General features: G+C 45.2%; 1 protein-coding gene across 1 annotated transcript in view; it reads left to right on the forward strand.

The window, feature by feature from the left end:
- SIK2 (salt inducible kinase 2) overlaps positions 1-24,507 on the forward strand; it is a 352,896-nt gene that overhangs the window by 258,404 nt on the left and 69,985 nt on the right. The window contains exon 5 of the mRNA XM_085645799.1: positions 19,938-20,062. Coding sequence (XP_085501925.1) covers positions 19,938-20,062 — 125 coding nt within the window. The remainder of the gene's footprint in view (positions 1-19,937; positions 20,063-24,507) is intronic.

Genomic DNA, 24,507 nt, shown 5'->3' on the forward strand with positions numbered 1-24,507 from the left:
GTGTCTTTATCAAAATGGAAAAAATGGCTTTTTTTTTTAGCTAAAAAACACACTTCACCATAGTAGTCACTGACAATGAAACAAAACTTTGTGTGCAGAGGTGCTCCTTGTGAAAGAACAAAATGGTGTCACTCACTGAAGTTAGCCAATGGCTTGATTAGGCTGACCCTCTGTCTACTGTTAAGTGCTGTAATGGACGGAAGGAAAATGTGGCAGACACAAAAGACCAATGGCGGAAGATGGCTGGCAGAAAGACCCTTTAATTAAGTATTTTAAATACATCTAATTTTAGCTCAATTGAAAGGTCCTTGGTAACATCATACCTAAAGTGTACCATTAGAGTGCACGATGTTGCAAAATACCTTGTTTAAAGGACAGTCATGCACTTTGAAAATGGGAAGCAAAACCATTCCAAGCGTGGCCCTTGATGAGGGATGCTCTCAGATGCAATTGATGCACTGTCACCCCCCCACCACCAGCTAAAACAACAAGAAAGCTAACTGCACACATGAGGTGCTGTGTCAGGCGCCATGCTAGCAGAAATTAGTGTTTCAATCCAAGTAATTATGCAGACTCTAGCGACAGCACGTCTCTTACCATATTATTTTAGAGTCTGACAGCCATGGCAAGGTTTCAACTGGAAAAGATTTATTTACACATCCGCCACGTCTTCCCCATGCCTGTTCTCAGCTTCCTGCTTCAAATGGAGTATGCTTTTTTTTTTATTGTGCCCTTGATGTCTGTGGGTAGGATGTTTTTCACAATGCAAAATCTGAAGAAAAAAAAAAATTTTAAGGCTTAATTTTAGTTGTGAGAAAGCAAAAGACACACAAATGATGGACGGAATGCGGAGCAAATCAATCTTTTACTCCTATTCAAGAGATCTGGGTTAAATCCATCGTTCTTCTGCTCACCACGCCACCCCAGTTTGGACCTAGCCATATGCAAATCAGCCTTGACCCTGCTCCTCATGGGAACAGTTCAGCCCGAACTGCCAAGCCAGGTCCACCCTGCACGAGAAACTAGCATCCTGGGACCGGTTTCGGGGCATTGCACCTCATCAGCCAGGCTAGCTTGAATCCAGTGGCACAGTGAGCCCGGGACCAACATCTGGGCATACTCTGCCAACTTAGGGCGAGAAAGCAAACGACACAATCCTTGGCAGTTCGGGCTGGACTCTTCCCATGCAGGGTCAAGACACATTTGCAAATTGCTGGGTCCAAACTGGGGTGGCATGGTGAGCAAAAGAATGATGGATTTAACCCAGATCTCTTGACTGGGGGTGATTGTTTTGATTTGTTCTGCATTCTGTCGCAAAAACAACTATTGATGGACAGAATGCAGAACAAATCAAAACATTCACCCCCAGTCAAGAGATCTGGGTTAAATCCATCATTCTTTTGCTCACCATGCCACCCCAGTTTGGACCCAGCCATATGCAAATGTGTCTTGACCCTGCATGGGAAGAGTCCAGCCCGAACTGCCAAGGATTGTCTCTTTTGCTTTCTCGCCCTAAGTTGGCCGAGTATGCCCAGACGTTGGTTCCGGGCTCACTCTGCCACTGGATTCAAGCTAGCCTGGCTGATGAGGTGTAATGCCCCGGAACCGGTCCCAGGATGCTTGTTTCCGGTCCAGGGAGGACCTGGCTTGGCAGTTCGGGCTGGATTGTTCCCATGAGGCACAGGGTCAGGACTGATTTGCATATGGCTGGGTTCAAACTGGGGTGGCGAAGTGAGCTAAAGATCGATGATGGAGTCAACCGAGATCTGTTGACTGGGGGGGAGGCGGGGGTGCAGGTTTGCATTGTTCAGCATTCCGTCCATCACTTATTCTTTTTGCTTTTATTTTTAGGTGTGGCATTAGTCAAGACATTTTTATTTAACTCAAATTAGCAAAAATTATAATTCAATGTTAGGAGCTTTCAGTCAGCCTTCTTCTTCCACTGGCCTGTTGCGTCATTTTCATTTTTCCTCCATGGACCATGCCATGGGCAGTCGGTCAGTGCACTTCAGCCATGGGTTAACTTAACTAGAAGTAGTGGCTTCCTACTATTTCCCAAGGAGCACATGTGCAAAATAGTTCCGTTACTGCTAGGACTTCTATGCAATGTGTACGTTCTGAGACCAAAAATATCTTGGCATTTAGGCAGTTGTTTTATATTAGCTTGGGCCTGAATGACCCCCAATAAAATTAAATGTTTTATCAAAGCAATGACTAAACAAAAGAAGCATTGGTAAACTAAAAGCCATATTGCTAAAGTCAGACCTATTGGAGTTGTCAATGCTTGTATTAATAATGCTTTTGGCAAGCATTTTTTATCGTCCCCATTGTTAGCCCATTTGGGGCATAGAGCACTGTCATAACAAGTAATTTGTCCAGGATCACACTCATTGGCTAAGCGGGGAAGCCGGGACTGGTACTCAGTCAACCTGGGCTCATAGCCACTTCACCATTTCTCCTCCACGATTAGTGGGAATGTAGATCCATCTATTCACAAAATAGAGGGAGAAATGAAATCGGCAGCAAGTCCTTTCTGGCTCATCCAGGAAAATATACAACCAGAATGACGTTAGTAACGTACTGACGTCATGGGGATGCATTCCATTCCCCAAATGAGTCATGGAGCCAATACATAACAGAGTAAAGGGTCGAGGGCTGGTGGTTTAAGTAGACATGGTGGGCTTGGTGAGCAGCACTTGCACCACCAGCTCAACCTTCTCGCTGCACGCCTGCTGCCTGACAGAAGTCTTGTAATCCTGCCCAAGTCTTGCTACAAACGCATTCAGTGTCATCAAACCACGTAGCTGGCAACATAGATAGAAAGATTGCTCGATGGGTCAATGCACGTCCTGCGCTTGGCCCGTAGGAAGCAGGTTAGAGTCTCAAATGATTCCTCTGCTTTTCATCCTTTAGATTCTGGTGGAATGGGTACCATTGAATTGGGTAGTTTTAAGAGCTATTATTCAGGGGCACTGACATTATGTGACAGGGAAGGGCCAAATTATGCGGTAGTGTTGAATAAATTATGCAGCAAGAAAAGGCAAATAATGCGGCATATTGCGGCACATTTCATGATATTTCTTCTTTATTTTGTCACTTTTACACTTAACACTGTCTGGGCATTGGTTGCACCTCATTTAATACCCAAATAAAGCCATAAGGAATAGAAAGTTGACCAGTTAACCTTTGTAAAGGGCCTTCCACTTCGTGGTAACACGTGCAGCTGCATTTTTAGTAACTTTTGAACCGTTTGAGCTAGAAACAGTTTTTTGGAGGGGGGGGGTGTAAAATCTCCATATTATGCCGCAGATTATGGATTATGCGGTAAATGTGGCAATTCTACAATAATGTGAAAAACGTCATGGCCGCTCAATCGCATAATTCCAGTGGCCTCGCATTTATTTAACTGCTGAGTCACCATTCAGAGAGTAGTACGTGCTGCAAAGATTTAGAACTGCCTGGTGGTTCCATGTCCGTGGGCACATCATGTTGCAGTCCTGGGCTCCCAACATGAAATCTGTGGTATTCAGGGAGTTGTTCTCTTAATTCATTTGAATTGCTCAAGCCCCTTTAAAGTGCGAATTACCATGGTTTGTAAAAAGAATCTTTGTTTGGAGCATGCCCCCACACCTGTGGCATGGGGTCTTCAGGCAGAACATGTGGTTCGCATTAGATATTGTCGTTCAGCTTGGGCAGTGATGTGTTTTGAGTTTGGCCCTCTGTGCAGAAACCTATGAGGCGCTCTTTCTTAGGCCACAGCCTGCTGGCCCAGTGCCACACAGCAATCACATGCGTCTGAGCAACAGGAAGGAGAGGCAGGGCTAGATCAGCAGCCTGGTGACTGGGTGCCAGCGATTGGGTGCCAGCCTGGGGACTGGGTGCCACCCTGCTGACTTTCACAAGATGAGCCTTTCACACCAGCAGCAGGCGCAGCCCTGTCACCCTACTCGACCCGGAGGACAGAAGCAGAGACCAGAGGGCTTCTGCAGAGCCAAAATTACATTCTTCGGAGTGTTAAAATAAAGATATACGGACTCCTGCATTTCAGGCTCCATTGTCAAAATGCCTTCTGCCAAAGAGGAAAACAAAAAAAGTCCCATGTAGAGGTGGAAACCGGAGGCAAACTGCTCCCCGCAGAGGAGGAAACAGGCAGACTGCCTGTGCAGAAGAGTAAAACAGTCACAAACTTACTTTTGCAGAAACGAAAACAGGCAAAAGGTCTTCCACATGAGAAAGACAGAGTCAAACAGAGTAGAGTAGGAACAGTACCACCCGTAATCCTTTCCACTAAAAGGAATAACTCAACATTGTTTGTTTCGAACCCTTCCGTTGTAATCCTTCGTGCGTTACTTCGGGAAATTGTAATAAGCACAGATCAATAAAAAACTAAAGTGGCCATTTGTTCCTTTTTATTTAGAAAACTCGGCTTGTGAGGAGGCATGTACAAGCATATTGGGTTGAGTGTTAAAAACTTAGCTCTTTGTGCGAAACTGCAGGCCACCAATTCAAATCTCAGCAGTTGTATTCAGCTACTCATCCTTCTGAGGTGTGATGAAATGAGTTGAGTAATAGCTTTATCTAGTGCTTAGAAGTTAGAAGCTGTAGGAGTATATTACAGTGGTTCCTAACCTTTTGAGTTCTGCGGACCTTCGCTGAATCAGTACCTGGAAGCCGGGGATCCCAACCTAAGCGATTTCTACGATTTGAGCCTCAAAAGAAAATACATCAAATTATAAAACAAAGATAGACCAAACAAGTACAGAATTATGAAATATTTCGATTAATTAACGCACACAAAAATGCAAACATCGACATTTTAATGTGACGTCTGGAGCCTTTCAAAATGTTTTTTTTTTTTGTAAAAGTCGAAGCAATATGCTGGATTCTAGCATATCACTTTGTTGTTTTCCTCCTAGCGCGCGCTTTTCTTAGTGAGCGTGTGCCAGCGCTTCCATTGAGGCCACCAACCGTCTGTACTTGATTCTGTTTCCTGTACGCTTGCTGCTTCCACAAATCAAGATAGGGATAACGGCTTCATTTTTAGCCTACATTTTCAAATTCCTACACATTTGCACAGTGCTTTAGCATGTTACATTTTTTTTTCCCCGTTCACTTTATAAATCTAATATTAATTTTCTAATGTGTTGTGGCCCCGCTGAGGAGGTGTTGCAGAGCCCGGGTTAAAAATCGCTGCTATAATAAACTCAATATTAATATCACTCCCTTTGACTGTCAGTCCGTTAGCATGGACGGACTGATTCATAAGAACTAAAAATATATCTTTCATCACCAAAAGTAAATAGAAAAAAGATACTCGTTGGTATTCGACCAAAAATGTTTGTTGGTTTCTGTATATTCCCTGAAAGAGAGGTGTGTGGAAAAACGACAGTAATTGGAATTATCAAAGCCAACAATAACTAATTTTTAATCCTTTCTTGTAATGGGTAGGCTTCAATTTCCTCCAACATATTTTTTTAAACCCCTTACTCTTGCCACACCCTTTTTTGCATTGTTTTTCCAAACTTTTTGTGATTTGAATTGACATCAAAAATAAGAAACACAGCAAACAGGAAGCTACAAAAAGCACGAGAAGAAACCCACTTGGCTCTTAATCCAAACCACTCGTTGTTTTTAAATAAATCACTGTACAAGCGTTCTGCCTTTGACTGATTATTGGAACTTTGTGTTCTTTAGCCTTGATAATCTTCTGCTCTTTATGCCAGAGCTCTCGCTTTTTTTTTTTACAGCACTGAAATCGAGAGGTGACATCACCACTATTGCCATGGCAGCGTATTGTTATGTTGTAAACATAGGACTAGGCTTCCCCTAAAGGGCTTGTCAACTAGAATCTCTCATGTAGAGAGGATATAAAAGGATTGTGACATCACATTCCCTTGCATTCCGCTCCCATCACTGTGCTTACTGCATCCACCTTTGATCACATGCTTGAATGTGTTAAAACTCACGAGTCGGGACATTTCAGGATAATGTTCTATTACTGTCACTTTAATATAAAGCATACCTCCATTATGCGAAAGATGGCCTCTTTGGGGGTTGTAAAGCACTGCCTTTACAATCCGCTCAATAAAGGTGTCCTCCCCTCCTTCAAAGACAACCAGTCTCGTATATCTAGTGCCTTCCTAAATGATGGGTTGGTCCAGGTACCTTCTTACCACTACCAGTTGCTGCTCCCCCCCCTAAATGATGGGTTGGTCCTGGTACCTTCTTAACACTGGCAGTTGCTGGCCCCCCTCCCCAAATGATGGGTTGGTCCAGGTACCTTCTTACCACTAGCAGTTGCTGCCCCCCCCCCCTAAATGATGGGTTGGTCCAGGTACCTTCCTACCACTAGCAGTTGCTGCTCCCCCCCCTAAATGATGGGTTGGTCCAGGTACCTTCTTACCACTAGCAGTTGCTGCGCCCCCCCTAAATGATGGGTTGGTCCAGGTACCTTCCTACCACTAGCAGTTGCTGCTCCCCCCCCCTAAATGATGGGTTGGTCCAGGTACCTTCTTACCACTTGCAGTTACTGCCCCCCCTCCCCAAATGATGGGTTGGTCCAGGTACCTTCCTACCACTAGCAGTTGATGGGCCCCCCTAAATGATGGCTTGGTCCAGGTACCTTCCTATCATTAGCAGTTGATGGTCCCTTGATCCCGGGGGTTGCAACTGGACCCCTTTTTGCCAGGTTCTGGTCCGGTTCCATTGGTGCTGTGGCTGGTTTCATTTCCTTCATATAACCACTGGTTCCAGTCCCCACCCCCCACACCCAGAAATGGTCCCCATTTTCACAGCAGCTGAATCTGGCTCTTTCTTAGTGTCGTTTTTTCTGCTCCCTCCATTCGTGCGAGGGAGAGGTTTTACCAAATTGACGCCAGGCTGGCTAAATAATTTATCCATGTTGGGCAGCACAATGGTGGGTCATGGCCAGGTGTGTAAGACTAAAGACTGTTGGGTGTCCATTGGTGGTTGAGTATAGGTGAAACCTGGAAGGATATCTAGTGTTTTTCTCTAAATGTAAAGGTCCTTGTAGGGTTTCCGCTGTTAAGGGTAGTTGTGTGAAGCTGGAGAATGGCCAAAGGTGGAATAGGAGGAGAGGGGCGATTTATCAGAAAGGTGGTGTTCTTGAAGAAATGTTTGGCGAAGATGATGAAGGTAGTAGTGCAGTTGTTTGTCTAATGCAGAATAAGAGGAATTCAAGAAGGGACTTCTTGCAGAAACAGGGCGAAGGAGGTGGTGATGGCAGAGGTTCGTTTGGCCCTGAGCAGAGCGCAATTAGGAGATCGTATGAAAATAGAGTCCGGAGAACTTCGGTACGGTGAAATGACTGTTGGGCAATCCTCATGTTGAAATTTGTATGCATTCTATTTTTATTATACCTACATTTTTATACATTCTTTATTATGTCGCAGACCAGAAAGTGGAGATGCTTTTTAGTCAGCCAGCTCAACACTCTGACATCATAGGAATGTTGATGTCATCACACTCCATGCTTATCTCAAGTACAACCGCGGCCACGCCTCCTTGCGATAGTTGCAATTTAGGGCTTCTTTCTTAGCTGCATTTGGTTAAACCATACTTTGATGCTCAACTTGGCAGCACCAGATGAAAGGTTGCGGCCATCGTTGTACACTGTGGAAGCTCCTTCTATAGGTATCCTGGCTTTGTAGGTTACAGATAATATTGTCACTGGTAATCCTTATTTCCAACCCAGCCATTGGAGCTCGTTATGTCCAGTGTGATTTCAGTAAGGTCGAACTATCAATTTTGTCTTCATCAGAACTTCCGAATTTCTCTATTTGTTTCTAGATATTGTTGCAATACTCAAACCCTGGTAGAAGTAAGTCCCTAGTGATTTAATTTTGGTCATTTATCCAAAAGAGTTGCGAGACTCTTCCAAACTATACAGGCAAGATTGACAAAGTGATGTGTGTCCACGTCCAACTCCGCACGCACGAATCTCCATTAACATTTGGAATTCGCAAACACTGAATTGACGCTTGTTAACTGGTGCATTCACATAAATGAATATACCAATATGGGGTAGTGTTACAAAGGAGTACATCTGCATTCAGCAGTGAGCAGAGGATGTATTGGGGCAACGATGCCATCCAAGCTTTGAGCTTGCATGGATGGGCAGACATGTTCACATCCCATTCCTACACGAACCGATATGGTTAGAGATTAAAAGTCCTTCGAAGCCAGAAATTAATCACTTGCTCGTGTGGAATCAGGGGGGGGAAACTCTCGAAAATGGTGTGGGGAGAGGTTGCGCCACGGGTAAGAATATTTTCCCTCGGGCGAAAACAGAGAATAAAGTTAAGGAATGCACTTTTAGTAAGTATGTAGGCTTGTGTAAAACGTTCCCCAGTTTAGTCTTTCTGGAATGCTGCGACTTTTACGGTGGCCTCTCACTGCTGAAGAAGTTTTTGAGGAGTCAAAAAATGTGCAACTAAACTCCAAATGCTAGCATAAACCTATTCATGCAGAGTTAACCATTTTGTTGAAAACTAAGCCTTATAAATTAATGGCAGTTTTCATTGAGGCCTAAATGCCTCAGCCCACCAACCATCTGTCAATTTCAAAATAGTGCAGTGGTACTCAATTTGTAGTGCTTGCATTCATAGGATGATAGTTGCGTAGTAGTACAAGGGCTCTTTTTTGTCATTTTAGGTTGTTAAAGAGGGCTGTACTTTGAAAGAAAGAAGGGTGGTGGATTCTGGGATGAGAATTCTCATTTGAAATAATAGTTATAATCGGAATGAAAGGTTTACGTTTGGAATTTTACTTTTGGATTTTGAGGCTACTTTGGAATCCGAAAACTAACATTGGAACCTATGTATATGTTAGCATGAGTTGACTCTAAAATATTAGATTTCAATCTGGAAAATATATTCTTACTGGGAGTGATCATACTAAGCTGGAAATACAAGGCATATCTTGTCATGAGAGTTCTAATTGTGAAGTTATAAGTTGATTTAATGAGTATCCTGCATTTTTTTTTTTTTTTTAATAGCGCTCTTGTATAAGTAGGTTCCAGGCACTTTACAGATACCTGATTGGAATTCATTACAATAATCAGGAGAGACAACACAACTTAGAGCACAGATGATGTCCAACATACAAAGGAAAGTGAGGAGAACCTCATGTAATATCAAACATTTTAAAATATAGACTGATGTTTTTCAGGAGGGGATTAGCTTAAGAAGTGAAAATTGTGGTTTTTAAGGCCTTTGTGGAACTGAGAGGTTGGAATTCCATACAAAAGTTGTGGTGAAAGAGTGCTTGTGAGCAATATATGTTCAGAATCTTGTTTCCTCAAGTTACAAGGAATTTCTGCTTCTAAGGCCTCTTTGGTGCCCAAAAGAGACTGCAGCTCGAACAAATATGAAAGCTTGTTCTGGTGTTAGGGACTGTTTATGAGGTTGCGCCGTTGAATTTGACCCTAGTGTCGATGGTAGCCAATTAAGTCATTAGGTGTTTAACTGTCTCCGAAGATATTTTTTTATGCTCTTTTTGTAAATATTGTCTTATTTTATGATTGTTTGTCTTCCTTGTGAACTTTTATGATTCATCTGGAATCGAATAAAGGTTTTTGACTGAAGTCATGGAGTGTTTAAGTTTATGCCATGGAAGTTACCGGTCTGACTGCAGAATACAGTATCACTTCAATCGGAGTGAGTGAGGACTGAGCATCACCTGCAAGAGTAGCGCACCTGGAGACTGAGAGCTTGAATGTATGGTGGTAGATTTGAAAAATAAAAGCAGAATCTATAGTGTTAAATTTAATACACCAAAAAGAAGATTGTAATTTGTTGCAAAAAGATATTAGACAGTCACAAAAAGGAAAAGCCAGCACTTATTTTCCTTGTTTAAATTGCAGCTATAATTATGCTCTGTGGCCTGCCTTCACCTTTGCTGCAGGCAGCAGGCTTTGTGAGACATGACTCACCTGTTACTATTTCTGAGCAGCTACATCATTTTTATTACATATAACTAGAGATGTCACTACTTGACTGTAATAAGTTAGAGCTTTGATTGTCCAGGAGCTATTATGCATGTCTTTCCGTATACCAAAGCTAAAAACTGTGTAGAAATTCTTCTGAGCTGCGATTCCAGGAACCATGGGCCAGATGTACGTAGGGAGGGAAGGTTTTGCATTTACCAAAAAGCACATTTTTGCAATTCACTATTTGGTAATCACAAACACCCTTGTACAAATGTGTGTTTCATACATATTGCATGTCCCAATGTGTCGCAAATAGACCTGCCCCTTTAATATTCATGAGGTGGGTTTTGTTTTATTCGACCCAATGGGACTCGCAAAAATTAGAGGTATGTTGGCCTGCTGGCCAAGTTTTCTTTTAATTTTTTAAGAGCAGGCAGTGGGCCGTGGGATCACTCCCTGCTCTTAAGTAAATGTTTTTACAAACATTCACAAAGGGAAAGGGGTTCCTTGGGAACCCACTCCCAATTGCGACTGGGTTACCACCTACTTGAAGTAGGTGGTAAAATGCAACCGTTGTGCGACTGCATTTTTATTAGGGAGGGATGCCCTAAACATGCCCCTTCCTAATAGTGAATCGCAAACCCTATTTGCGATTCGGTAATAGGTCACCAATTCGCAAATAAGGTTTGGTGCATTTTTTAAAAGCCCTTTATCGTTTGCAGAATCGGGCCGTTTGCGACCAAAAGTAGCTTTGTACATCTGGCCCCATATCCTAAATTGAATTCCCACTACCTTGAATCAAATCACCAAGCACTGCAATGTCTGTTGAAATCTCTTGCTCCATATGCAAGTACTGTCTGGACGCACAAGGTTGGAGGTACATATTACAAAACACTTTATGGGTCTCACCGTCGCTGATCCCATCTCTTGGAATTTCATAATTCTATCTCCATCTTCTTATCGACGCTGCAATAATCACAGGAAGCTAGGACTTCCGGGAGTGCAGCCGTTGATTTACGTTTCTTCCGCTCCTATTTTGGTGACCTTAGCAGCTGCAGTTTCGGTGCTGGATATCACACTATGCCACGTGACCGCCGCGTCATTGTCTTATCTTCCCTGGCTCTTGCTGTCGCGGTTCCTCGGCTATGGCGCGTGCAGATTTCCTAGTTTACTCTACTCTTGAGTCGGCATGCGCAGGACTCTGCCAATGGGATCTCACACCCAGAGACCAGGCGCGAGACTGCCTGCAGAGGGGAAAGCTCAGTCTGCTAAACTGCGTAAGCAGGGTTTTTATACACCTGCAACAAACCTTCAGATATGCATGGATAGGTCCCGGACTGCGAGGTTTCATTTCCCTTTTTCAGCAAGGTTCAAATCTCCATCATTGCTCGACTGGGTTATTAGTATTTCCCCTTGGACTTGTCTTTCCAGTTACGACCTGTTTTTTTTTTTTGTTTGTTTGTTTTTTCAGACATCTATAGATATATCTAAACTGCTATTATTGTTTGGATTTTCTATAGTGCATAATCTGATATTAGTATAGCATCACGCACTTTCCCATAGTCCATCAGTGACTGTCCTAGTGCTTCTGATTTCCGGTACAGATCGGAGTCTGGTAAAGTCTGAGGAGATGTGTGTGCAGTGACTGGAATAAACGTCGATGGCTCTCTGGTGAATGTGACTGTGTCAGCATTTAAGAATTGAAGGTTGGCGGGAGAGAGTGGACTGCTGTACAAACTCTCTTATGAAACTGGTCAGACGGGCTGCATTCCCCGTGCCCGGGAGGTAGATGCAAGCCTTTGTTAGAATCCTAGTTAATTGACTATTGAGGCAGTGTGTTAATCTGTTTAAGGATCATGTTTGGCGGGCTTTGGATGACAATGGGGTTGTGAGAGGGATCGTGCCCTACTATAAGATGTCTGTGCTTGGCCAGTGTTCTTACATGCACTTTTGGAAGCTGTACACGTGGTGCATGATGGATAGAGATGTGACCCTTTTTAGCTTGGATGAAATTCACTTTTATGGATTATTGGAGCTGTTAGAAGTAAGTGCCATGTTGTGCCCAAAAATGTCCAAGTGAGCTAAGTGGGGGTGCACTGCTTTAATAAGAGTGTATTATTTAGTTATAAATGGCACAGCAGTTGAAACAGGTGATGTATCCAGTATTTTCCAACGGTGAAAGGGTCTGTGGCCAATGTGAGGTTCTGGTACCTGCTCCCAAACCACTTCTGATCACCACAACCGACTACTGCCATTGTATAGGTCTGGGGATGTCTAGTGTCATGGATCCCCCCCGCAACCCCATATCTATACAGTCACCACCCACCATGAGCTATTCTTTGTCCCTTCTCTCATACTGTTATGTAAACACTGACAGCACCTTATAGTAGCCGGTGTTATCACATTAGCTAGTGTTTGATTCAATACGAGTTCTTTTTTCATTGATAATATTGGAATCTGTAGGGATATATATTAAGTGTGCAGGTTTCTGATGTACTCTTGCATAGTAGGAGAGAAGCAAGCATTTAATCTGTATATTTTAACGAGAGTCACTATCTTTTTAGAGGCTAGAAAGTTCTTCGCCGTGTTGCTGTGTTTTGTAATTTTCTCTGTTTTTTCAAGAGTGCTATATGAATGTTTCAATTTTTACAGAAATTGTCACCTTACTGCAAAAAATTATTCTGGGAGCACATCACATAAATTATACCGAAAACAGGCCATTTAGCGATTGCAATGAGCAACATGGTGCCAGACAGGGGACAACTACTGCTGAGCAATTTTTCCATAGTGTCAAACTATGAACTAACTTCTACACTAACTTTTATACTGACTTACTGGTACAAAAAATACCTTTTGCTTTCTGCCAAAGCCATTGCAAAATTGCTCGAAGCCAGCGAAACATTCTTGGGCATCACACAATTTACAAACTCTAACAGCAGGTTTTCATTAAGCCTGGGCGGAGTTCCGCTATGCCGAGCTCCACAAAGTGCAAAAAAAAAAAAACCACTGTCGCTCTACGTGGAGCTCTGCAAGCGGCAGAGTGTGTTAGAAAGATGCCGTTTGCAGTAATTTTCAGTGCCGAGTGTTTGTCTGCACTGTGAAATTATCGCGAACGGCACAATGCACAGAGCACATGGGCGCTGCTTTCTTTCTGCCGCTCAATTAGATTTTCTACTCGAGCTGCAGCTTTCTCAACGTGAACACACGGTTTCTCAGCGTGAGCGGTGCCAGCATACGCGGCCACCCGTATTGAGAAATCCGACCACACGTGTTGAGAAATCTCGCTGGGAGGTTGATTTACCTCGTTGGCGTTCTCCAACTTGACGTTGAGGAGCACGAATGAGGAAAAATCTCGCCGGGAGGTGGATTTTCCTCGCTCGCCAATTGAATGTTGGCGAGCGAGGGAAAAAACTCCGCTCCGCTCCGCTTAGCAGAGATTTTCGGAACTCCCCGAGCTTCGCCTAACTCGAAGTGCGGAAAACTCTGAACTCCAAAAGCGGAGTGGAGTTCACCGCCCAGACTTCATTTTCATGTTCACTAGAGTGTGTTTTTTGTCCTGCTGCCCCCAATCATTTTGCAGAAGTTATTTTTTGTTATCTGGTATTTTTGATGTAATTGTACGTTCATGTCATAATTTCAAATGTGTTTAATTGGATGCATAGATGTTCTTTTTTTGGTCGCAACCAGAGAAATCTTCAGCTGGACCTATTGTTTCCAATATGCTTAAAGATGGTTTGTTCAGCCCCTTGCTCACCATGGCTTTGTTATCCATCTTTGTTGTCACATCTTGAATTGATGCCCTTTCTCCCTGTTTTTATGTTTGTCTTGCCCAAGTGCATTTTGATCTCACAATCTTCTGATTGGTTGACATGGATCCTTACACTGCTGATGTTGAACCTTTTTTTCTTTACCTTTAAGAACTCCTTGGAAGTGCATGTGTTTTGTTGCTTTCTGTCCCATGTGCTGTGTCTTGCCCCAGGGAGCTACCCACTTCTCCATGTTGCTTTAAACCCCTCAATCGCAGATCATGCATCACACTTTTTTTTTTTTTAAATATCACCCTTGCTTTATCTACCATTGCCCTCTGCCCTTCCACACTAGTCACCCTCTCCCCCAGCTGTGGATGTGTGCGCATCCATGAAGGCCATCTTTGAATGCATTTGCAATGTTTTAACAAGTCCCTTCAGCGATGCTGCTGTGGATGCGCATGCATCAACAGAGGCTATCTGACAAAAGAAGTGGCCTAAATAATAGTTTTCAATTCCGAGACCTATTTGCTTTTCCAGTGTTTGTTTATTTCTGCTGTAGGATGTTTTCATTAATTGTAAAATTAATGAAAAGCCATGCATTCAGCTGCCCGGGGGTAAACTGTATTATCTTCTGCTGTAAGTTAGACTTTGTGCTAATATGTTTCATTGAGGTCCAAGTTGTAATTGCTGTTGAAATTCTCACTTGTAGCCTGATTGGGCTGGATTTGTCAGGTTCAAGATTTTCTGTTAATATCTGTATGAGTAAGTGAGTAGGTGTGTGAGTAGCTGTGTGGGTGAGTTGGTGGTTAGGTGAGTGACTGTATGAGTTAGTGGATGTATGAGTGGCTATGAATCAGTGAGTGGGTGTGTGAGTACTTGTATGAGTCTGTGAATGGTTGTATGGGAGTGGGTGTATGTGAGATTGTATAGGGATGTGAATGGGTGTGCAAGTGGTTCTGTGGATGAGGTCATCAGTGATGTGATTTGAGATACATCAGTGATGTCACTGACAATATAATGAGTGATGTAATATGTGAGGTCATAAGCAGTGCATTGCGTGGGCATAAAATATAGTTAGGTCAGGTAACTATAACTGCTGAATTTCACTTGTTTTGTATTAGTAAAATTTGCACCTAATTATAATGTTCCTGTAACCCAGAGGTCTTTAAAATGTGGGGCGCGACCCCCTTGAGGGCCTCGGATGTATTCCTAGGGGGTCGCAAATAGGTTTGCAATTGCATGTAAATGAAGATAGCCTGGAAGCACGAAAGGCACCTTTCTCGGTGCCTTCATTTACATGCAGCAGTTAAAGCCCATACAAAAACGTGTGAGGACGGTTACTACTGAGTGACATTGAGCAGGGTCAATGCGTGTTAAGTCCTGGTCAAAGACATTGGCTAAAAAGAAGAAAAGATTTGGCATTTTATTGTTTTTTGTTCGCATTCAAGTAATTGCATATAAAGACATGCACACACTTCGAATGAAAAATAAATGCAAGTTAAACTAATCAAAGAGAAAGATATTCTTTCACATAATGAAACCTCATTTGGCTAATGTGATCACTGCAGATGCCTTCTTGTGTAACCAGAGTCACAGAATTAAATCCTGAATGGTGCAGTGAGGAATAGTGACTTCTTTATAGTGCTATGAGTCCCAGTCTGTGACAGAAAGCACTGTGAATTACACATTATTTTAAAATTGTATTGCAGTGTATAAAACAGGCTACTGCGAAATATTGCTTAAGAAACAAGTTGGGGAGAGGATGTAGTCTTATGGCTAGAGCAGTTGACCTCAAAGCTGGGGAACCGGCTTCGAGTCTCGGCAACGATGCTCAACATCGTGTGATTCTGGGCAAATCACTTAATCTCCCCTTGCCTAACAAAAAAAAAGTGAATCTGTTCATCTGTACCGCAACTGGTGCTCGTGTAAAGCGCTCTGATACCCGATGTGTTGAGTCTAGTTCGCGCTATATGAAACTCTAAAAAAAAAAAAAAAAAAAAAAAAAAAAAAGGCTTTAAAAATAGACATTTTAGTAATGTAAATTGTTTTATAGGCGTCCATTGAAAGGGTGCACTCCTTTCAACTTACAGGTATATTACACCTCTCTTGAAGAATATTTATTTGTCACCATGAAGTCGAGTGACTCTGTTAATTAAAAGCTACACTGGCTCCAAAGCAGCCTTTATATTTGGTGATAAACCATTGCACACATTTACATTTCTTTCAGGTACCAGGCACCTTGGTGAGAAGGAATCTTTCTTTTCTTTAGTTCCTTACTATCCATTTCACAGTACAGGACACCCCACACTTAGCCCACACCCTCTGTGAGTGGGCATTGGACCCCAGTTAAGGCAGGCTTACTATGAAAAAGAACATGGGGGAATTTTCCTTTCAAGCATTAGGGCCCAGGTCATTGTTCCGCATGGAACAGGGCCCAAGAAACTGGGGAGGAGGGGGGCTAAATGTGCTTTTTTGTTGTTGGTTTTTACACACAGCAGCAAAAAGTTTGCTTTGGGCATCTGGCCTAGAAGTAACAGCCCTTTTGAGTGGGCAGAGTAGACAGCCTGCTTAGCAGAACTGTAGGTATCATTGGTGCTGCAGTTGCAGGGCATACTTGCTGTGCCAGTGTTTTTTGAACCTTGGAGCAATGGCCCAAGGGAGGGGAAAAAATGAAGCAGAGGAGACACCTTGATTTGGGCACTGGGAGATGAGGGGGGAGGTTGTGGAGAAATGGGAGGGAGAGAGATGGTGTGAGATGGAAAGCCCATGTTAACAAAAGTCAGGGGCAACAGCACCTATCATTAATGAAAGCGGTGCAGTGACACTTTTGCTCAGGGTCCCACTGCTTCACATTTGTGAATGCTTTACAATAAAAAGTGGGCATGGGGGCTCATTTTCCTTGCTAGCATTAGATCAGATGGCGGACATGGCGCTAAAAAGGGGTACAGCATGCAGTAGCTCATTTTCTTTCAGAAACAGAGCGGACATGTTTCGTGATTGAAGCGATGGTCAGACATGGCAGAGAAGGAATGAAAAGAAGAGGAGATAGCTTGCTGCTTAGGGCTACAGCCATCATTCGTGCTGGAGTGCATTGGGGCCACAGCACCCCAACTATGGGCTGTAGTGTTTTTGGTCAATTCTGATCCTGTTTTTTATGTGCCACATTTAGCCTGGATTACGAGCTACAGAAAAACATCCCTGAAATAATCTCATGATCCCCGTTCCCTGTGATTATTCAATCCCCTCCAAATCCTTGCTCTATAGTTTTGAAGGGGGGCCCAACTTCAAAAGATTTTGCTTGGGGGAGGGTGCTCCAAGCAAAAAGTTTGAAGACCTCTGCTGTAACCTTTTTATTTTTTTCAGTGATATATATTATCTACTGGCGGTCGCCAGTAGATAGTTATAGTTAGGACCGAGTTTCCATAGGAAATCTCAAAATTCTATTTTGAATAACTTTGGCGCCGGTTGATGAATCCTCGCGAAATTTTCAAAACTAATGGGGTGCTCCGCTCAGCTCCTACCCTGAAAGTCTCGGGGTGATTCCTCAAGCGGGGGCCGAGGAAAAAAGTGTCCCAAAACGCGTTTTCTCCATGCATTTTCCCATAGGACCTTTAGTCGAAGGTACAGCCCGAACGGCTGAACAGAATTACTTGAAATTTGGCAGAGAGGTAGTCCTCAGGTCAGGCATGTGCCTTTTGCATATATGGAGTCAATCTGTTCAGTAGTTCCTGAGAAAATTGCAGTTAAAAGTACATAAATATCTATAGCCGCGCACCGTGCGCACACCCTTACATGTGCAAGCGTAATTCTGATTGGTGGTTACATGTCAGTCAACGTTCGAATCGGTCGAAATCGGGAAGTGTCGGCCGCCATTTTGTTTGTTTTGGGTGCTTCACTGAAAAAGAGAGGTGGCAAACGTGAAAAGGGGGCAGGGTAGAGAGTTCCTGACCCCCTAGTCTTTGTCAGGGAGTCCCTGAAGGACCCCGAAGGGTGAAAAAAGCATTTTTTTTTAAATCGCGGGGTGCGCGCACGGTGAAAAACCTTAAAATATAATACATACATAACTTAGCATTTAAAAAAACGTACAAATTCACTTAAAAAACCATAGGTTTCACACACGTTATAGTTAGGAATTAGCATTTAAAAAACCTTGCAAATTCACTTTAAAAACCATAGGTTTCACACATGTTGTAGTTAGGTGGACATTTCACTCGTAAAAAACCAATGAAATTCCCCCGTTATAGTTAGTTCAGATAACTATAACTCGCGCGCCCGCAATCCACTGCTCATGAAGTCACATATTACATCACTCATGACATGGTCAGTGGCCTCACTCATGACATCACTGATGATTTTTTTTTGGGGTATGTATCTATCTGTACATATGCATGGATATTTGCAAATATAAGTGTAATATTCTTGGGAGTCTGTTGAAGGTTTTAAGTGAGTTTTTGCATTCCTGAACTGCACACCCGGCTGCCCTCTGGCAGAGCAATGCTCGGTACCTGCAGCAGTTGCAGACGGCCAGCTTGTCCCTGAAGCTGTGAAGGCTAACCACTAAGCAAACAACCTGCTGGAGTTCACATTCTTTAATGTCAACAGCTGATAAAGATATCTGTATAGTTTGGGGCATATTGATTATTTAAGCCTTTTTGTTTGCTGCCTGCAAACTCTGTCTCTTTCTGTGGCTGGTGGTTAAAGAAAGGTCTTTTTATTGTTGATTACAGCGACCGATCATAACTTTAACTCAACCCACAGTTAAGAGTACATGTGATGTGATTTAAAAAAAAAAAAAAAAAAATCCAAAAAAATAATAAGTTGGCGGAGTGAGTGAATGTTCAAAGTGCACGCCACGAAGTGAGCTCCTGCAGGTAGCAGACACTCCCACCAAACCAACACATTCAATGGTTCCTGTGCCGGCTCAGTGTGCAAGGCAGAGCAATGGGTTAAGGCACCTGTAGCCGAAATCGGAGTATAACCTTTCGGTTCTAGTTCGAATTCCAGTGCTGCGACGCAATCTTTTATTGGTCCGAGAAACGCGAACGATCGTGTTGCTAAATAGGAACACTGGTGCTTACAGTGTTAAAAAGCTGCCATATGTTGCCTGCAATTGAAAAAAGTATTCATGCAAGGAGTGGCCGATGCTGAACTAGCTCTGTATTAATTAATGTTATCACATTTATATTATTGCTTTTAATTTTTCAACCTTAGAACAATATCATCTTGTTTACATTTTCAAAGTAAGCACCTCTGAAACCTAAAATTCAGTGCACTCTGCCTGCAAGTCCCTAACGGTGCGGTTTTCAATCTCACCTACCCTTGTGGCCCTCCCGTCTGCACACTTCACGCCCACTCCCGCCACCTTCTCAGAGAAAGCACCCAGTGCCCATACCATTGAGATAGTTTGGTGGGTAAAATGCCTGCTGCAGAGACCTCCGGATATCCATTTAGCTTCTCTCTTTTCTGAGATTTAGGCGATGACTGAACTGTAGTGGAAAGTGGGAAATTAATTTGCACAGAAATCCAGAGAAAGAGTTGTGATTACGCTCTCTCTTGGTTGCAAACCTGATATTTTTGCTACAGGACCATATTTGTTCCCACCAGTGGTTGGAATCTTGGAATTTATAAAAAGTGTTCCATTGCATTGCTTTACCCTGGTTGTTATAATGAAATGTTCTCTCTTCTAGGTCAATAAATAATAACAAAAAGGCCAAGAAATGGTTCCTACATTGCATATTTAAACCACAAATTACAAAACTTCTCATTTTGGCTGCTTTTTAAATAAATCGGGGCGTTCCCATTATTTTCACTTTTTCCCTTCATTTTGCAATTAGTTTTTCACATAGGTAGTGGAGTGGGTTGAACGTTTCTTGATCACAGATGATAAAGTTAAGATTACCTTTTTGATACAGCACTTAACACCGACACTTACACTCTTTGAGGTACTGCCATATTCTAACCTGTTGAATATTTTATATGTATATACTCATAATGAACGGTTAAACGAAGCATCTGACTTAATTTTATTATATGAAATTTCGTGCCCTGCTCGTTTTTCCCTCCCTTCCTAGTTAGGACATTATAAGGGAGTTTTCTCTAACACTTGGATCTGTTTACTGCCAAAATTATGTTTCCATTATCTTGCTTTGGAAAATTTATTATCAACTTTATGAAGAGAAAATGGGTTATTTTGTAAAAAAAGAATTGAGCTATATTTTCTCTTTCCGCTTCCACCACAGATTTTGGATTTGGGAACTTTTATACAGCTGGTGAACCTCTGGCGACGTGGTGCGGGAGTCCCCCGTATGCAGCTCCGGAAGTTTTTGAAGGACAGCAGTATGAGGGACCGCAGCTTGACATCTGGGTATGTACAATGTACATTTGCTAGCTAGGCAAATAGAGAAAAAATAGTGTGGATGAATTATTAAATGATTCTCAAATGGTATGCGCTTTTCATTTATTGATATGCATCTTGTTACCGCATCGCTATCCTCTGTCTTGAAGGAGTAAGGACAAAGAGAACTGTATCAGACAGACTCGGATCAAAGGGAGTAAGCTGAGAGACTTCACCCTTTCCAAATTTTCCAGCAGTATTATATGGGATAAAGTAACCCCAACTGTGCAATGTAAGGTTATCGCAGGTCACAGATGTTCAGTGGCCTTATAAAGCCATGCGGCCACTGGCCAAGTGCCTTTATATGATCTGAGAACTTTGAGGTGACATGCTTGCAGTATCCTTTTCATTTATAACTGGAGGTATTTTTTTTTTTTAAACATATGGTCAAATTTTTTCTACGTGCCAGGTGGCTCTATGTAATTTTTCACACCTTGAGTCCACCCTAGGATTTTAGCAAGGAGTCTTTTGTGTGCTGGGATTTTAGGTACAAATTTGCAATTTGAGAAAGTTTGCTAAAATCCTTGGAAACTGTAAGAGTCATACAATGGCTTGTGGTTACATGACAGCTGTGAAATATCAGTTTCTAATCCGAAACAAAATCCACTATATCCGAGTACAAACTTTATTTGAAACAAAACATTAACCTGCCTCTGAAAATAATCCTATAGTTTACTCCTTTACCTTAAAAATATTAAAGTAGGCTTCAGGGTACAAGTTGCACCCAGTCCAAGTTCTGCCACTGTGATCTTTTTGTTATTTTCAAGTCCACAATTACGGGTCTTGAATTCTCCAGGGGGTGATGCCACTCGCCGCTCCATCCTAGCTCGGTGTGCTGCTTTTTCTGCCGGTCTGTAGAGAGACAGGCTGTAGAACAGCACTGCAAGCCAGCGGGACTGCTGTTTGGAACCGGGGGAGCGAGTGGCGCACGCATTTCCTGTGTTTGAGGGAGGTGGTGAATAGGCACCAAAGCAGTCCGTCAAGCTACATTTTATTTTTTCTATCCCTGCTTCCGGGTCACGGACAAAATATTTTCAATCAATCATCGCATTTGTATAGCGCACTACTCACCCGGAAGGGTCTCAAGGCGCTGGGGGAGAGGGGTCCGTTACTGCTCGAAGAGCCAGGTCTTGAGTTGCTTCCTGAAGGAGAGATGGCCCTGGGTCAGCCGAAGGTGGATGGGGAGGGAGTTCCAGGTCTTGGCTGCCAGGTAGGAGAAGGATCTTCCTCCGGTGGTGGCTCTGCGGATGTGTGGTACGGCGGCGAGGGCGAGGCTGGACGATCGTAGCTGGCCGGTGGGCGTGTAGAAGGTCAGGCGGTTGTTGAGGTACTTGGGGCCCAGGTCGTGGAGAGCCTTATGTGCGTGGGTGAGGAGCCTGAACGTGATCCTCTTGCTGACGGGGAGCCAGTGCAGGTCTCTCAGGTGGCCGGAGATGTGGCTGTGTCGGGGCAGGTCCAGGATGAGTCGTGCAGAGGCGTTCTGGATGCGTTGGAGTCTTTTCTGAAGTTTGGCTGTGGTTCCGGCGTAGAGGGTATTCCTGTAGTCCAGTCGGCTGGTGACGAGTGCCTGGGTGACCGTCTTCCTGGTTTCGGTGGGGATCCATCGGAATAACTTACGGAGCATGCGCAGGGTGTTGAAGCATGATGATGAGACAGCGTGGACTTGTCTGGTCATCGAGAGGGAGGAGTCCAGGATGAAGCCCAGGTTGCGTGCGTGGTCCGTTGGCTTGGGAGTGGCGCCCAGGGCAGGGGGCCACCAGGAGTCGTCCCAGGCGGAGGGCGATGATCCCAGGATGAGGACTTCCATCTTGTCTGAGTTCAGTTTCAGGCGGCTGTTCTTCATCCATTCAGCGACGTCTTTCATCCCTTCCCGGAGGCTGGTTCTGGCGGTGGCGGGGTCGTTGGTGAGGGAGAGGATCAGCTGGGTGTCGTCGGCGTAGGAGATGATGTTGAGGTTGTGTTGGCGTGCGATGGCTGCGAGAGGGCTCATGTAGACGTTGAAGAGGGTTGGGCTGAGTGATGATCCTTGTGGTATGCCGCAGATGACTTCGGTGGCCTCGGATCTGAACGGGGGGAGGCGGACTCTGAGTTCTTCCGGCGAGGAACGAGATGATCCACTTCAGTGCCTTCTCTTGGATCCCGATGTTGCCGAGGCGCTGTACTAGGGTGCGGTGGCAGACAGTGTCGAACGCTGCAGAGAGGTCCAGGAGGATGAGGGCCGCTGTTTCCCCGTTGTCGAGCAAGGATCTGATGTCATCGGTGGCTGCGATCAGTGCGGTCTCGGTGCTGTGGTTGGCTCGAAAGCCGGACTGCGAGGGGTCGAGGGATCCGTTCGTCTCGAGGAAGGCGGCTAGCTGTCTGTTGACGGTCTTCTCGATGACTTTGGCAGGAAAAGGGATGAGCGAGATGGGGCGGAAGTTCTTGAGGTCGGTGGGGTCCGCTGTTGGTTTCTTCAGGAGGGCGCTGAGCTCGGCGTGCTTCCATCTCTCCGGGAAGGTGGCGGTGTGGAAGGAGGTGTTGATGATGTCCCGGAGTTGGGGTGCGATGATGGAGTCGGCCTTGTTGAAGACGTGGTGGGGGCAGGGGTCGGTTGGTGATCCGGAGTGGATGGTGTTCATCGTGCGGGTGGTGTCTTTGGTGCTGACCGGGGTCCAGGCGCAGAGGGTGCTGGTGGGGGGCGTTGGTTCGGCGGTTGGGTGCTTGGTTGGTGCGCTGAAGCTGTTGTGTATGTCGGTGATCTTGCGGTGGAAGAACGAGGCGAGTGAGTCGCAGAGGTCTTGTGAAGGAGTGATGTCGTTGTTTCCGGCGCTGGGGTTGGAGAGCTCTTTGACGATGTTGAAGAGTTCCTTGCTGTTGTGGGCGTTGTTGTCCAGTCTTTCTTTGAATGCTGTCTTCTTGGTGGTGCGGATCAGCTGGTGGTGCTTGCGGGTGGCGTGCTTGAGGGCGGTCATGTTGTCTGTGGTCTGGTCGTGGCGCCAGGCTTTCTCGAGGGTGCGGCAGTTCTTCTTGGAGTCCTTGAGTTCGTCGGTGAACCAGGGGGCTTTCTTGTTGCCGGGTCAGCTGGGAGGGTTCTTCAGTGGTGCGAGGTCGTCGGCGCAGGCGGTCAGCCACTGTGTGAGGTTGCTGGCTGCCTCGTTGGGGTCCGTTGTGCTGGCGGGAGGGTTCTGGCTGAGGGAGGTGGTGAGCTGCTCGGCGGTGATCTTGCTCCAGCTCCGGCGAGGAACCTGTTGCGGGTGGTGGTGGGTCGTGGTTCTTCTGAAGCTGAAGTAGACACAGCTGTGGTCAGTCCAATGAAGTACGGTGGAGTGGCTGAAGGAGATGTGCTTGCTGGATGAGAAGACGGGGTCAAGTGTGTGGCCGGCGTAGTGGGTGGGGGTGTTCACCAGTTGCATGAGTCCGAGGTTGGTGAGGTTGTCCAGCAGGGTGGTGGTGTTGCAGTCCTTGTTGTTCTCCAGGTGGAAGTTGAGGTCCCCTAGGAGGATGTAGTCAGCGGAGGGGAGGGCGTGCGGGCTGATGAAGTCTGCGATGTCTTCGCTGAATTGTGTGCGTGGTCCCGGGGGTCTGTAGATGAGGGTGCCTCTGAGGGTCGTCTTGGGGTCGGTGTGTATCTGGAAGTGGAGGTGTTCGGCGGCGGTGAAGGTGTCGTCGGAGTTGTTCGTGATGCGGATGGTGTTCTTGTGTACGATGGCGATGCCTTCTCCAGTCTGGTTGACGCGGTCCCTCTGGGTGATCTTGTATCCGTCCGGGATGGCTGTGGCGATGTCGGGCGCTGAGGAGGCGTTCATCCAGGTTTCTGTGAGGAAGGCGACGTCTGGCGATGTTGTGTCGAGGAGGTTCCAGAGTTCGACGGCGTGTCTGTGGACGGAGCGGGTGTTGAGCAGGATGCACTTTTGGTGGTTGTTGCTGGTGTTCGGCATGGCTGGTGCGGTGCGGGTCCGGAGGTGGGTGAACTTGCAGGTTTGGCAGGTGAAGGGTCCGTGGGTGTGTTTCGGGGTGGCTTGGTAGCAGGCGGGGTTCTGTCCGGCGTTGAGTACGTTGAGGGTGGCGGCGTCGTAAGTCCGTCGTGTGGGCTGACATCTTCGGGGGCCAGGAGTCCTGGCGCTGGGCGTGGGCCAGGCGCGGACGGGCGCAGACGAGCTTGCCTTAGGCACGCCTTCGGCGTGCCAACGGTGCGGCCTCCATATGAGGGCCTGTGGGAGGGAGAAGCAGCTGGGAGGTGGGAGCGGGGTAGCGAATGGGACAGCGGGGCCGCAGGGACGCAGCGGCGGGAATGGACACCGAGGCGAGCGGGGGAAGGGGTACAGAATGCAAAACGGGGAGCGGGATACGGGGCACAAAAAGGTCGACAAGGCAACAATGAGGGGTACAGAATTTTGGCACCCGCAAGCCATTTTTTTCACAGCTTCTGCTGTATG

This window comes from Triturus cristatus, chromosome 3_1, assembly GCF_964204655.1.
Source record: "Triturus cristatus chromosome 3_1, aTriCri1.1, whole genome shotgun sequence".
Taxonomy (NCBI): Eukaryota; Metazoa; Chordata; class Amphibia; order Caudata; family Salamandridae; genus Triturus; species Triturus cristatus.